This window comes from Notothenia coriiceps, unplaced genomic scaffold (genome assembly GCF_000735185.1).
Source record: "Notothenia coriiceps isolate Sejong01 unplaced genomic scaffold, NC01 NC01_scaffold00037250, whole genome shotgun sequence".
NCBI classification, from domain to species: Eukaryota; Metazoa; Chordata; class Actinopteri; order Perciformes; family Nototheniidae; genus Notothenia; species Notothenia coriiceps.
The window spans coordinates 13,256,499-13,270,091 of NW_011369951.1; the positions used below are offsets into that span (position 1 = coordinate 13,256,499).

The window sequence follows — 13,593 nt, forward strand, 5'->3', positions numbered from 1 at the left end:
ACGCGGCCGTGTCCAACAGGAGAGTGAGAGGTCAGTATGGGTTGGTGTTGGCCTTTTATGTCGACGGCCAAGGTGTGGCTCATCAGGTTGATCACCTGAAACACAAACAAGAGTCAACAAGCAGAACACAAAAAAGACCTCTAGTGGAGTGGAGGGGGTCGTAACACCCCCCCCTTAAAAAAGGGGTTCCCCCTAGGAAACCGAAATGTAGCAACCAACACAGAATAATATTTAAATGCAAAGTTCAAAATGACATACATGTTCCATACTGACCGGTTTGAATTTCATATCGTTGTTCACCCAGTCTCCATTTTCCAACCCAGCAACTCTAGTGCCTGAAGAAGCCTTTTAAGAGATGCAACCCCGCAACATCAGTACCTAAGGAAGCTTTTTAAGAGTTTACAGGAAAGATGGAGATCAGAGAGAACACACACTGAAGAGAAGGGTGATGGATGATGGGCCATGCATGGAAGAGCATTAACAGGAGGTCCGAAAACAGATAAATATTCACCAGTGCCAGACAAATTACCTGCTAAACAAAGCTTGCTAAAGCTCTCACAAACTAGAATCAACATAAGCGTCAAACCAAAGGTTCTTCTGAAACAAACGGCTCACTAGCCAACCAAGTCTTCCTCAGAAGCACAGCACAAAGAGGCAACCAAACTACGCAAAGCTCACCCAACCAAGGCATGAACTGCAACGCTTACAGTATGTTCCCGTAGCTTACAGGTCTAACTAACCACTTGCAGACACTTCCAACAAATTACCATTTTGCACTTCCCTCCTGCATCTACTTACTTACACATAAGCCACTGTAGCATCCTGCACTAAGATATCACCAAAACCCAGACTTGTTTTAGAACTAATAAAGCCAAACGGTTTACCAGGATCAAACTACTAACAGGAAAACACCAACATTATTTAACCACGGCGAGAAAGATAACAACACTCATGTAAACATACTTAACACATTTGCAGCCAATCTCAAATAGCACATACACAGATAACAGCAGTCATGTCCCTCTATCTACCAAACAAAACAGATACTACCTAAACTCCCCCCTAGTCTTCAGGTGCTACTTATGGTGGGTGTTGTGTTCTAATATACTCCTGCCAATAGGGGGCGCAGTGTAACCAGAGTATACATACAATGTTGAGAGAAGAAGAGTAAGCCCGGGAGTTGATGCTCCACAGCATCAACTCCCGGGCTTACTCTTCTTCTCTCAACATTGTATGTATACTCTGGTTACACTGCGCCCCCTATTGGCAGGAGTATATTAGAACACAACACCNAACTCACCTCTTCAATCTGGCTTTTAATGTGTGATTGTTTTTGTATTGTTTGATTTTTATTTGACTTTAACTATATATATTTATTTGTTGTTCTTTTCTTTTCAGTATATCTGTAAAGCGTCTTTGAGCACCTGTAAAAGTGCTAACAAAATTAATATATTATTATTATTATATGTGGCCTTCGGAGAAAAAAGTTTGGACACCCGTGGAGGTTAAGGAGGATTTCAAAATGTTTCTCCATCCTTCTCTTTTTAAGTTATTATTTTGGAACAAAAGCCCAACGTAGTATGACCCAAGAGCACTAATGTGGATATGTCCCTGAAATATATTATAATACAGTTACAATGACATCTCTTCCCCATTCATTCATGCATGGCCACACCAGATGGATGGACTGTGATGAGGAGGGATGATATGTCAAGATTCTACTGTTAAAATCATCTATAATAAGCAAACATCTCAGCCTGAAAATGAAGAGGTCACCACCATTTATCGTTAACTAGCTGTTAACAATCACAAGCTAATATCAAGTTATCAGTTCCTTCAGAAACACACACATGGTTTTAAAGTTACAGTAAAGATTTTACATTCAGTTACAGCTTATTGACTGATGTCTGGTAGAAATGTTCTCCTGTCTGCTGATTATACAACATCTGATTCGTATGCATGTCCATGAACTGTATAATTATGACAAGGAGACCGTTTATGTGATGTCAAGATTAGAATAAAATGAAGCTTGTTAACCTGAGACCTGTATCATCTTCCACTTGTCTCCACTTCACTCTGGAAATCTGAAATTACTGGCAACAAAGTGACTCCATGGGATCACTTTTCTGGGTGCAGTTACATTAAACATGTTCATGTAGTTTTCAGCAATTTAGAAGTGGTTGTTCACTCAATGCAGGACTGTAATAATATGCAAAGAGACTCTTATGAGCCAGGCTAAATCTCACATGAGCATTTCGAAATACAGCATCTTTAACACCACCACTTATAGCCGAGTATGCTTTCAAGAGTTGTTTAAGTGCTACTGATGTTTAAGGCAAGTTTGCAACAGAAATAGCTTCTCTCCCTCAGAAGCGTTAGCCTATGCTGTAAAGTTTAGATCCGTTAAATTTCACATTTCTAAAGCTATGACTTCAAACCATGCGTATTAAGTATTACAACAGGAGAGATACAAAGCAGATTGTATGAAATACAATGACGTTTGATTTAACACTGAGTTTGTTTACTTGTATTTAAGACATCAAAAAGAGAATACATAGAAAATATAGTGATTATAAGAAAAGTTGCAACACTCAGCTAAACTACATTAATCTGCAAGTATTGAACAGCAGGTTTACACTCATAGCATTCTTTGTTATATTTATTGCAGTGTGTGTAGTAGGGCTTATATATTTCCAGGTTTTGAAGGAATACATTGGATAATTTACTTCATTAAGGAATGTTTGGTAAAAATACAGAATTTTAGGTCATTTAATAGGATATTATAAATAGGTAATCAGCTAAATACATCTATTCAAATCAAAAGCAGCCATCTTTTTGTATCAATTTATGATTAATTATACATAGGCCTATAGTTTATAATGTGGAGTTCATGTTAATTAATTAATGCCAATACACTGTGATTTATAAACTCATCATATTTTTCATTTAAAATGTTCATCAGCAGAGTAAATATAGCCTAATACTTGTCAAATATTTATAATAAGGGAATAATATGTTATTTTGTAATAAAAAACTAACTCTAAAGTAAAACAATGTGTATAGCTAAACTCAAAAGTTTGACTATTCAAGTACAGTGCTTCAATAAAAGCAGTTATTAATATTTTCTGTTTCTCCACAGTGTTTCCACCGGGTGTCTGCAGCGGGACTCACTGACCTGCTCCCGGCCGGTCTGGGACCAGCTCCACCGGGCCTATCTGCCGCATCATATAGGCTGTCTTCACCTCATGACAGCTGTCCGCATCGGCTGATCCGCAGCCAGGGTCCGGGAGGAAAACGCAATACAACAAAATCACCCACAGCAAGTCCGCGTTTTGTAAGGCTGCACGGAACATCGCAACATGTCAGTGAGGAGATAGAAAGTCTGGCTGGTTAATATGAATTCCTAAAAGTCCCACGGTGCAGTGTGACTGAAAAACTTCATCTGCAGCCACTATGTCTGTCTGGAGCCCACCGTGAGGCTCAGCCCCCTCCCCTCTCTGACTCTCACTCACTTTAGCCCAATTAGCCATCTTAATTGAAATGTGAACTCAATATACTTACAAAATACCGCGTAGTTTGAAAACGCGTGTTTCCTGTACAGCAGCTGCCAACATAACAATAACTTATTACAGATAAGAAAACGAGCAATAAGATAATGACAATAACAATTATATGGAATTAAAGTAATTCCGATGTATTTAGTTGTGGGCTTAAAAAAACATGTCGTCATGGTTTTCATAGATAACTTTTGCAGATCTTGTCAATTAAACTTGACTGATAGTTGTGAGTGAAGTGGGATTTAGGGAAACACTGTTTAATAATGAAACGTGGGCGCCACCTGTTGGTCTGTTTGGATCATAGCAGAGGCATTTTAACAGCTCCTGGAAAAAAGAACCAAAATATTGTCTAATAAAATTAGATGTTGTCAACACAAACTCATACTAGACGGCTAAAGTAACTTGTTAACAGTAAGCTATGGCAGGAAAACATGTACCAGTGCCTTCAGTTTCAGGAACGTTAGTTTACCTTTGCTTACGTTACAATTTGGGCAAAAACATAATACGGCATTACTTCTACCAAGAAGCAATTAAACTGGCGTTGGGTAGGTCCCAGTTGGTTTAAGTTGACAAAGTAGCTAACGCTCAAGTTGCACCTTATTGACGTTTCGCTGAAGATACATCACATTAAGGGGTGCAGTCAGTGCTTACTTTGTTTAGTTAAGTAGCCAGCAGGCACACCTATGAAGCCCTGGCGTGAGAGGCTCTGTCCAATGTCACCACGCAATCTGATAGGTTTACGTCCATTGTGATCCTACGGCGTGATTGGTTTAGGTTTAGGCACAATCTCAAATTGGACTGCAGTGCAAAGTATTCTGATTAGATGAGGAAATTGGAGATTGGACAGCAGATCCTGTAGCCGTGTCGAGCACCCCTTGTGCGAACATCATCCTCACAAAAAGTGCCGGATTATATGAAACAAAAACACATGCCCCGTGTGAGGCTCGAACTCACGACCTTCAGATTATGAGACTGACGCGCTGCCTACTGCGCCAACGAGGCCCTGAAAGCGGAAGAAAGCAAGGTTCTATTTTGTAATTCTTATTATTAAATAATGATTGTTATGATCTATTTTGAGGCGTACTCGTAGTACAGTATATACGGGATAAACAGGGGGACCTGTGGGACACCCCGATGTCTACTTGTGAAAAGCTTGTCTATCAAATCGAGAGGTATTACTCCACTCTAATTTCAAAATAATTGAGGGTGAAGTTTTCGACACGCTGATTTAGTTATAGCTATCCGATGAATTACGATCAAGTCAAATGTGTTCTTAAACATATAAGTACATAACATTCAAGTCAAGTCAAAAAGTCAAACAACTAAACATCTATTTGTTATTACCATAGACTGTATATAAAGGTTATTACCTATTGGTTGAGCAATCTAGCATGCGAGTGTCCATCGTGTTTCCTTTCACTATCGTAATTATACCAAGATTTGACCAATCAGAGGCCTCCCCCAACTACCAAGAACTGAGAAACCAATAATCTTATGTTCCCTCTCATGATTTGACCAATCATGTAGAACTACCAAGACTGCCACCTGCTTTGAGAGTCGCAACTTTGGTCGGACTGACATACTTTGTTATAGTCTGGTAAGTGCATTGCCATTTTGTTGTAATATCAGTGGTGTAGTAGTCGTTGGACGCGGGGGATCGCCGTCCCCCCACTTATTTGGAGCCAGAGGTCCACAGAGGTCCACAGAGGTCCACAGTGTACCCCCCCCCCTCCCCCCCACACGTCATCTCGCTTATTGAGCGTTTGCCTAGTTTTCTAAGCAAAAAAACGAAAGAAATTATTTACTTTCTCTCTTTTGAATGATATTTCCCATCAAATTAAACAGCAAACGAAATATGCTTCTAATTACAATTTCCTATACATATATAAACGTAAATTACAATTAGCCAGCATTAAATCACGGCCATTTGTCTCTTCATATCCAGTTTAAATTATAAAATAGTACTATGTTCAGGCCAATGCCATTCATATAGCCTACGTCGGAAATCATGATGAATAGTGTTTTTTGTTAAGCGATTCGGCAAGGCTGGAATCGTACCAGTGTCTGGCAGAGCATTTGTGCCCATGTAAAATGAGAGCAAACCATTTTGGTAATAATAACATTATAAATAAACGAGTTCAACATCGAAATCACACAGTCGACATTCCACCAAAGTAATCTATGCGTAAAAATAATATATAGGTTCTCATATGCTAGATCACATAGGGGCACCAGCTCAGGCAAAGCATCTACAACCTAATTCATTTAAAATTATATTGATCGAATAGAAAATTAAACACAATATGCACTTGGTATGATTTATGAATGTTATGTGCCAATCAGTACACCGCTAACATGTTTTTCTTTGACACCAAGTGTTCCGTACGCTCTCTCGATTCTGTTGTTTTCCCGAAGCGTCCTGAATGCATCTTGATACTTGCTGCGGCCCCTTTAAATCCAATCTCCCGCGTTCTAAGTTAAGCGGAAATAGGGAGCCGTCTTTCCTCTATTTAAGCGCGCCAACAAAGACCCTCAGAGAAGGCAAATCTGTTATCGTCCACCACACCGTACGTTTTGTTTCACTCCACCGTGTATCCTACCGTCCTGAAAAAATGCCAGAGGAAATGTCAGCCGCGTCAATCTACGGGAGGTATGACTCGTTTCATTTCCTCACTGTCTACCGTACGCTTGGAAAACACAGCTAGGTAGCTTTTAGCTTGATAACACGGTTAACGTTAACTTCCTTGCGTTGTTGCATGACATCTTGGGTTGCTTACTAACACTCAGTGGCTGGTTAAATGTATTGAGTGCTGGCATAAAGTGCGGCTAACAAGCATCACTTTCACCCTTGTGTTAGGCTAGTATGCTAACACGCATACTGTGCTAACAACAATAAAGCTCAGCTAACATGTCAAGACTTAGCTGAAATTAAGAGTCAACAGTAATGTTTAGGTGTGTCGACTATAGTTATACTTCAGAATAAGGGTAGTTGGCTTGTATTTGCATTAACCTAACTCAAGTGTGAACTTATTTGACTTGCAGTGCGGAGGAGAAGCCGTGCTCCTCCTCCTCAACCGCAGCTGCAGCAGACAGGTGAGTGTCCCCACGGAAACCCCCGCCGATCTCTAAACATTACTATTCAACTACTTTAGATACACGTGTTTTTGTTTCCTCACTGTAGCTCTGTGGACGTTGCCGAGGAGGCAAAGAAGCTGATTGGCACCGGGAACAGGCATCTAGTGATGGGAGATGTTGTTTCTGCTGTCAGTGTCTTCCAGGACGCCTGCAGCATGCTGTGAGTGCATCCATAGCGAGGCAATGTGACTGACTCAACATGGCAAACTTTCAAAACACTGTTTACAACTTTATATAAAAACAAAATAGGTAGTAGTATTCCCTCTTACTAGTTTTGTTTTGTTTTCTGGTGATCTACATATATTAAAGGTATGGTAGGTAATTCACTTCAGAAACACTTTTTGTTATATTCCATGGAATGCTCTTAACATCCCGATAGCAATGAATACATTAAATGCTTTGACAATAAATATTTCATCTATGGAGGCCGTGGCGCTGTTAAAAGCAAAACCAATTATCTGCCTCGGCCTGCAAGGCCATACATATTATTATGTAATACAAATATTTGTTATTACCTAACAACCAGCTGTACCTTGATTACGATCAAACATACTCCACCTAACACTTCTGTTTATCTGCCAGGGCTGCAAAGTATGGGGACACTGCAGAGGAGTGTGGCGAGGCCTTCTTCCTGTGTGGGAAGTCCCTCCTGGAGCTTGCCAGGTATGATCATTGCATGGCCTTCCTTCTAAAACTCCATACTATATTAAGTCATGTTGATGAACATTGATATACATTTGATTATTGTTGCATCACTGTGTTAAATGTTATGTACTTTTTTGTGTATGGCGGAACCTTTAGACTTCAGTGTAACCTCAGCATTGACAGTTCAAAGGCCGATTGCTCTCTGGCCAAATGTTGAATAAGGTTCTGAGTGACATTTATGGACTTGACACTCTTTTTCTTTTTTTGATTTGGTTAGGATGGAAAACAGTGTGCTTGGTAATGCCCTGGAGGGAGTCCCAGAAGAGTCTGAGGAGGAGGATCAGCCGAACAACTCAAATATCGAGAGTGCCAACAATCTTGATGGTCAGTATTTATTAAAAAGGGTTGCCAGGTAAAGGGGGGCTCTATCTGAAATCACCCGAAGTTTAGTCTTGTATTGGCTTGTTTTAATAATGACATGTTTCTTTACGTTTGGTAAGACTGAGCTGACATGCAAATACAGTAAAACCAATAAAATACAACTTTAACTGCCACTAAAGACAAACAACATTTAACAGGCTTCTTACGGTCATTAAAAAAACCTGGGAAAGTAATGGAAATTCAAAATGCTAATTCCAGGCCCTGGAAAAGTTATGGTAAACAATATTTTTCCCAAAGTTTAGGAAATGTAACTAAAGTTGCATCAAATATAATTTATATTTTATCTAATCGCCGAAATAGTAATATGATAATACATACTGTATCATAATGAAATGTAAAATGGCATTTAACTGTCGTGGTATTTTTCTTCTTTTCCTGTTCCATGTTAAAATAACCCATTTTCAGTGGTACCGCTGAGAGTAATTGTGACTGTATGAACCCTGATTTTTTTATTTTTTTTTAAAGTAGCGTTGGGGTAGCAATCGCTCCTTTTCCCCTCTTGAGTTGAAAGCTTTCTGACAAGTGTTTGTCAAAATTGACTGAGCTTGATGGTAAATATCAAATGTAAACTTATTCTTCACATGACATTCGTGTGCAGAAGAAACAAGAGATGACCTACGAAAGCAGGTTTATGATGCAATGGCGGAAAAGACTGAGCCAGGTGACATCGAATTGGAGTCCGAGGAAGGAAAGGGCACCCCTGAGGTGAAAAAAGAGAACGGTGTGGTGAATGGATCAAGTTCCCCTGTGAGTGAGAAGGAAAAGGGTTCAGTTCAAAAAGTGAACGGAGTGGAGAAGAGCCCCGGTGCTCCTGTCGATGGTGTGGCAGAAAGATCCACTGCAGCCAATGGTGTCAAGGACTCAGGAGAGCAGAACGACAAGAAGACCAATGGAATGCCAGAGGAAGAAGATAATGCTGAATCCAAGCCAGAGGATGAACAGGACGAGGAGGAATCAGAGGGCAGTTGATGTTCTGTTGCAGAGCACTTTGGTGTGGCAGGGTGGAGCACCATCTTGGCGTTTCATTATATTTAAAACGGGTCACATTAAGGTGTTACAAAAGGTGACGGGGAAACTCACTAGAGCAGTTCTAATGCACCCTTTGGAAAACACTTAAGTATTTGCCTTGAGCTTCAGTCACGACTTGGGGAAACTGGCTTATAGCCCTTTGTAATTATCCTCTTGCTCAACAGATGATGACGATGATGATGATGAGGATGGAGAGCAAAATGGGCAGGTAAGTTCCCGTTCTTTGTTTTCTCTTTTTAAATGATTGGGAATATTTTTGCTTTGATGTATGCCCTCTTCTTTTCAGGAAGAGGAAGAAGTTGGCAATTTGCAGTTGGCCTGGGAAATGCTGGAAGTAGCTAAAGTAATCTACAAAAAGTAAGGGCAACATTGCTGGATGAAGCGAATGAGTAAAAACAATGGCACAACATTTTAAACATGTGGCTAAAAAGATTCATACTGTCCATGAGAGTTCAAGCAGGTCACTTCATACAAAGTCAGACTTTTAGGACGTTATATAATGTGGCAAAGTGGTCTTGCCGTTGATTCAGTTTCTTCACCACCACAGAAAGGAAGGCAAAGATGACCAGCTGATGGCAGCCCAGACATATCTGAAACTCGGAGAAGTCAGTGCTGAATCGGGTACGTTTCATGTAGCATTTCCAGGATGGACTTGTCACTTTTACTTGTTGGCCTTCCTTTTCCCTCCCCTCAAAGAACATCTTAATGTTAATACTGCCGTGGCTTGTTGAATTTTTTTTTTTTTGCTCTTCACCAAACTTTTGTTTTATCCATAATTATTGTTGCCAAGTTAGGGTTCAATAGTGTTTCACCACTATATACAGGTTAAAATATATTGCATTCACTCAACATACCAGTAACATGAACATATAGCAAATGTCATTTTCCATTAGAGTGGCAACTAGTACCATTGCAGAGCCAGCTAAATGTGACCCTATTGTCACGTGCTCCCTTCCCCAGGAAACTATCCCCAGGCGCTAGATGACTTCCAGGAGTGTCTTGCCCTGCAGCTGAAGCACCTGCCCCCCCACAGCCGCCTGCTGGCTGAGACCCACTACCACGTCGCCACCACACTGTGCTACATGGACCAGTACAGCCAGGCCATCCAGCACTACAACAACTCAGTTAAAGTCATCGAGACCCGTCTGGGTAAGATGTCTTTCTCTGCAGACGTGCTTTTTTTTCAGAGCCGGGTGTCTTTATCTTTTTAGTTGAGTGAAAATAAGCTTACTGATAGGCTATTCACAACAATACAGCACTGCTTCTAAAAGTTGATGGCAACTGTGGGTCTGCAGTATTCCTGTTATGTTTTATTGTACTCATCATACATTGTCTGTGTATAGCCATGTTGCAGGAGGCGATCGACGCAGCAGGTGGTGCGGCTGAAGAAAAGAATGAGATGGACGAGCTGAAGCAGCTTCTGCCCGACATCAAGGAAAAGGTGGAGGATGCCAAGGAGAGCCAGAGAACCGGCAGCGCTGCCTCCCAGGCCATCCAGCAGACACTAGTGAGTACATGACAATGGTCTGAATACCAGTTAAGTAGTCTTAAACGTTAGAGTGCATTTTTACATCTTGGCTTGCAATCCACCGAGCCTTTCAGTGCTTAACGACTGACCTCTATCAGGGCGGAGCCTCAACCTCATCATCTGCATTCTCATGTGAAAATGGTGGCCCTTCATCATCTTCAGCTTCAGCTTTTGCAACAGTCAACAAGGTAAGGATATAGTACTTGGACATTTAAAAACGTTTAACCGCTTCGCTTACTGACTGAAATAAAACTGATCCTACATTTCTTTTTAAAACAAAACAAACTCTTCCTTTTCAGATCACAGTTAAATCGTCTGGCAGCGCCTCGTCTTCCAAGGCAGTCTCAAACATCTCCCATCTAGTCAGGAAAAAGGTAAGCTCCGCTCAAGTATTCACAAATGTATTACTTTTATTCCATCTTGATTGCTGCAACTTTCATACCTCTGACATATCAAAGGCCAGTCATGATTTTTCAGTCCATTCTGCCTTCTGAAACAAAACCATTTGATCATTTAAAAATCCAAACCTGACATCTGACTGGCAGAACAATAACCTGTATGTTAAAACTGGCCATGTACTGCCCTCAATTTTGAAAAGTCAACGTGCTTGCCTGCTTTGGTTGTCGGGATGTCATGGCGCTCTGCTCATGTCAATCTTTAGCCTGTGTTCTGGTTTTTGTGTGAACGGTGACTTCTGTTGGTTCATGTGGTTGCGGTACGGCTTAGTGCTGTAAACAAAGCTTTTGATTTTAGTGTGTGTGCATGACACAGTGTTTGACCGTGACATATCCATATTTGGTTTCCCTCTTCCAGTCTTCTCTTCCCCTCCTTCTCACCGGTTTTTTGTTTCATCACAGAGGAAACCAGAGGAGGAGAGCCCAGTAAAGGACACTGATGCTAAACAAGCGAAACAGGAAGCCACAGTTAATGGCAGCGGTGACTCTAGTGCCAGCAACGGCAAAGGAGTCCAGGAGGGCAAATCACAGGAGGCGAGTGATGGGCTCATGTCTTAATATGAGTTTCAAAGACGGCACTCCAACTTGAAGTTTTTGCTGTGACGCTGCTACCCTGCTTTGATGAGAGATGTCTCCACAAACAGAAAATAACTACTTTCATATAGTTTCTGGTGGAGTTCCAGTCCCCCTCTTACTATGAAGTAATCTGAAAAAGCTGGCATGTTGCGGTCTACTTCTCTGGAAGGCTTATTAAAACTGCACAAAAGCCCACAAGGAAGTTGGGAGGAGTCCTTGGTAATTTGATGACTAGACTCATATGGGTTGTCATACATGATGAAACCATTGCATTGGGGAAAATGTTTGTCTTTGACCCTTGCTGGTTGTCAGTCTTTCTGCAAAATAAGTTAAGATGGGCTTCCCAGTCTTTCTGCAAAATAAGTTAAGATGGGCTTCCCCCCCCCCGCGCCCCCCCCCCCCCCCCCCGCCCCCCCCCCCGCCCCCCCCACCTGCCCCCCCCAACCCCCCCCCCCAAGTTACTTTAAGTAACTTTTTCTTTTACTGTAATGGAAGCCAAATACAATGGTGTTCTTCCACAGGGCATTTGTAAGTGGACATGCAGCATTGGCTGTTACTGTGGTTGTCTTTAGCTGTTGGACAAGCTTCAAACCTTCCTATTTTCATTACTCTAAGTTCACATATCTGTGGAACTGTCTTTTTACTGAAACAAATGAAGTCTGTCCGAAGTCTTTTTACAAGCTTGGTAAAACTGCAGACACACCAGCAGTCTGCAACTTTTCTTGAGATGAGCAGGCGGCTCGCTCAGCCTTGCCTTTGTGATAATAACTTACTGTGTTCTTGTGTCCTGTAGCCTGCCAGCTCGTCGGCCGCTGTGGGGTCTTCAGCGTGACATCCTCGCCTCTTTCCTGATCTCTGAAACCAGCACAGCATGCCTGTCCAGCCCCTCAACCTTCAACACTTTTGTTTCTGTAAATAAGATCCATTTTCATAGATTTGTCTGTCCAGTTTTGTATACTTGTAGTAAAAATGAATAAAGAATTTGCATATGTAATTTTGTTGTTGGCTTTTTATTTTTTAGCTTTACTGGAACTTGTATCAGGCTTCAACAGTTTGCTGCTGCACCTTTAATCTTGCTCAACTTGATTTGAATTCCAACAAAGTAAATGTCTTCAGCAGATGAAGATCAGAGCCCTTGTATAAACCTTCACAAATGATCATGTGTTGTGCCCTGATGTAGAGATGTTTTAGTGTTTAACCCTGACTGGTCTCTTGGTGCAGGACTTAAGGGGGCAGATACTCCACTCCTGAGGGCTGTGTAACTGAAAATTGCAGTGTTGCTTGTATGTGGACAAACGCAGGATGTGAAGAAGCTGGTGACAAGACGCAAGGTAAACAAACGGCATGACATTTAAGAATTGTTTATGTTCTGTTGAGCCCCCAGTGTTTCAATAATAAATACTCCAGTGCAATGATGGTCATTAGTTTCTCTAAAAGTGTGTTCCCTTATGTTCATATCCTACCACAACTAAATATTTAGTGATGGTTTTTGTCTGAGTCTAACATCTCCATCTTGTAACCAGATGTACACACAACTCCAGGTTCCCCCTCAATTTTACAGAAACACATACAATCTGGTTTGTCATTTACTTCCTTGCTTTACTCTACCGAACACTGCATAAGCCAGAAAAAAACCAGTCATAGCAGCTAATCTGCTGTTTAGTAAGCAACTACTGTTTACCTGTGTTGAACTGAGGACCTGAGTTGATCTGGGCAGAGTGCGCACTGGCACCCTCCAGTGGCCACTGCGCAGCTGTTGGTTTACAGAAAATCATAAAATGTTAAAACGTCAATTTTGATAATGGGAATATAGCAGATTGGGATGTCAGGGTTGCTTGATAATCTCGGATAGTTTCATGATCAACTCTGCTATAGTGCAATCATTGTAATAACCTTTGCAGGTGCAGTTTAATTTTTTTAAAGTTCTATAAAGTTGTTTTTGAGAACCACAGCATTAATTCACCTCCAGTGGTGAGCTACCACCAGGCGCAGCACCCTTTGAGACACATCTTCCCCAAGCCTTAGGTTGTGGAAAACCACAAAAACAGCTCTTAAAACCAAGAGGACTCGACTTAATTTCAAGAAAGCAAAGTTGGCTGAAACTTTGCCGGATCAGAAGATTATTTAATATGATTGAGACACAATTATTTTTAACCAAAATATGATTATGTGGTATTTGGGAGGATCGGAATGATATACTGTACAAGCAACGGCATGGGTGTCCAAC

General features: G+C 41.2%; 1 protein-coding gene and 1 non-coding gene across 5 annotated transcripts; one reads left to right on the forward strand and one right to left on the reverse strand.

Moving 5' to 3' along the window:
• Positions 1 to 4,486: 4,486 nt before the first annotated feature.
• Positions 4,487 to 4,559, reverse strand: trnam-cau (transfer RNA methionine (anticodon CAU)). Its single transcript has one exon. It is a non-coding gene; the product is annotated as a tRNA-Met (tRNA).
• A 1,475-nt stretch (positions 4,560 to 6,034) lies between these two features.
• Positions 6,035 to 12,361, forward strand: nasp (nuclear autoantigenic sperm protein (histone-binding)). Of its 4 annotated transcripts, XM_010796371.1 has the most exons (15): positions 6,035 to 6,207; positions 6,600 to 6,650; positions 6,739 to 6,852; positions 7,275 to 7,355; positions 7,615 to 7,721; positions 8,377 to 8,739; positions 8,972 to 9,015; positions 9,094 to 9,164; positions 9,355 to 9,428; positions 9,768 to 9,956; positions 10,151 to 10,314; positions 10,434 to 10,523; positions 10,635 to 10,709; positions 11,193 to 11,324; positions 12,160 to 12,360. In XM_010796371.1, the coding sequence occupies exons 1-15, from the start codon at positions 6,170 to 6,172 to the stop codon at positions 12,196 to 12,198; spliced, it is 1,632 nt and encodes a 543-aa protein (XP_010794673.1). In that variant the 5' UTR covers positions 6,035 to 6,169; the 3' UTR covers positions 12,199 to 12,360. The 4 variants fall into 4 exon arrangements, with proteins under 4 accessions (XP_010794673.1, XP_010794674.1, XP_010794675.1 ...); XM_010796372.1 differs by lacking the exon at positions 11,193 to 11,324; XM_010796373.1 differs by lacking the exon at positions 8,377 to 8,739 and having other exon boundaries at positions 6,037 to 6,207.
• Positions 12,362 to 13,593: the final 1,232 nt, after the last annotated feature.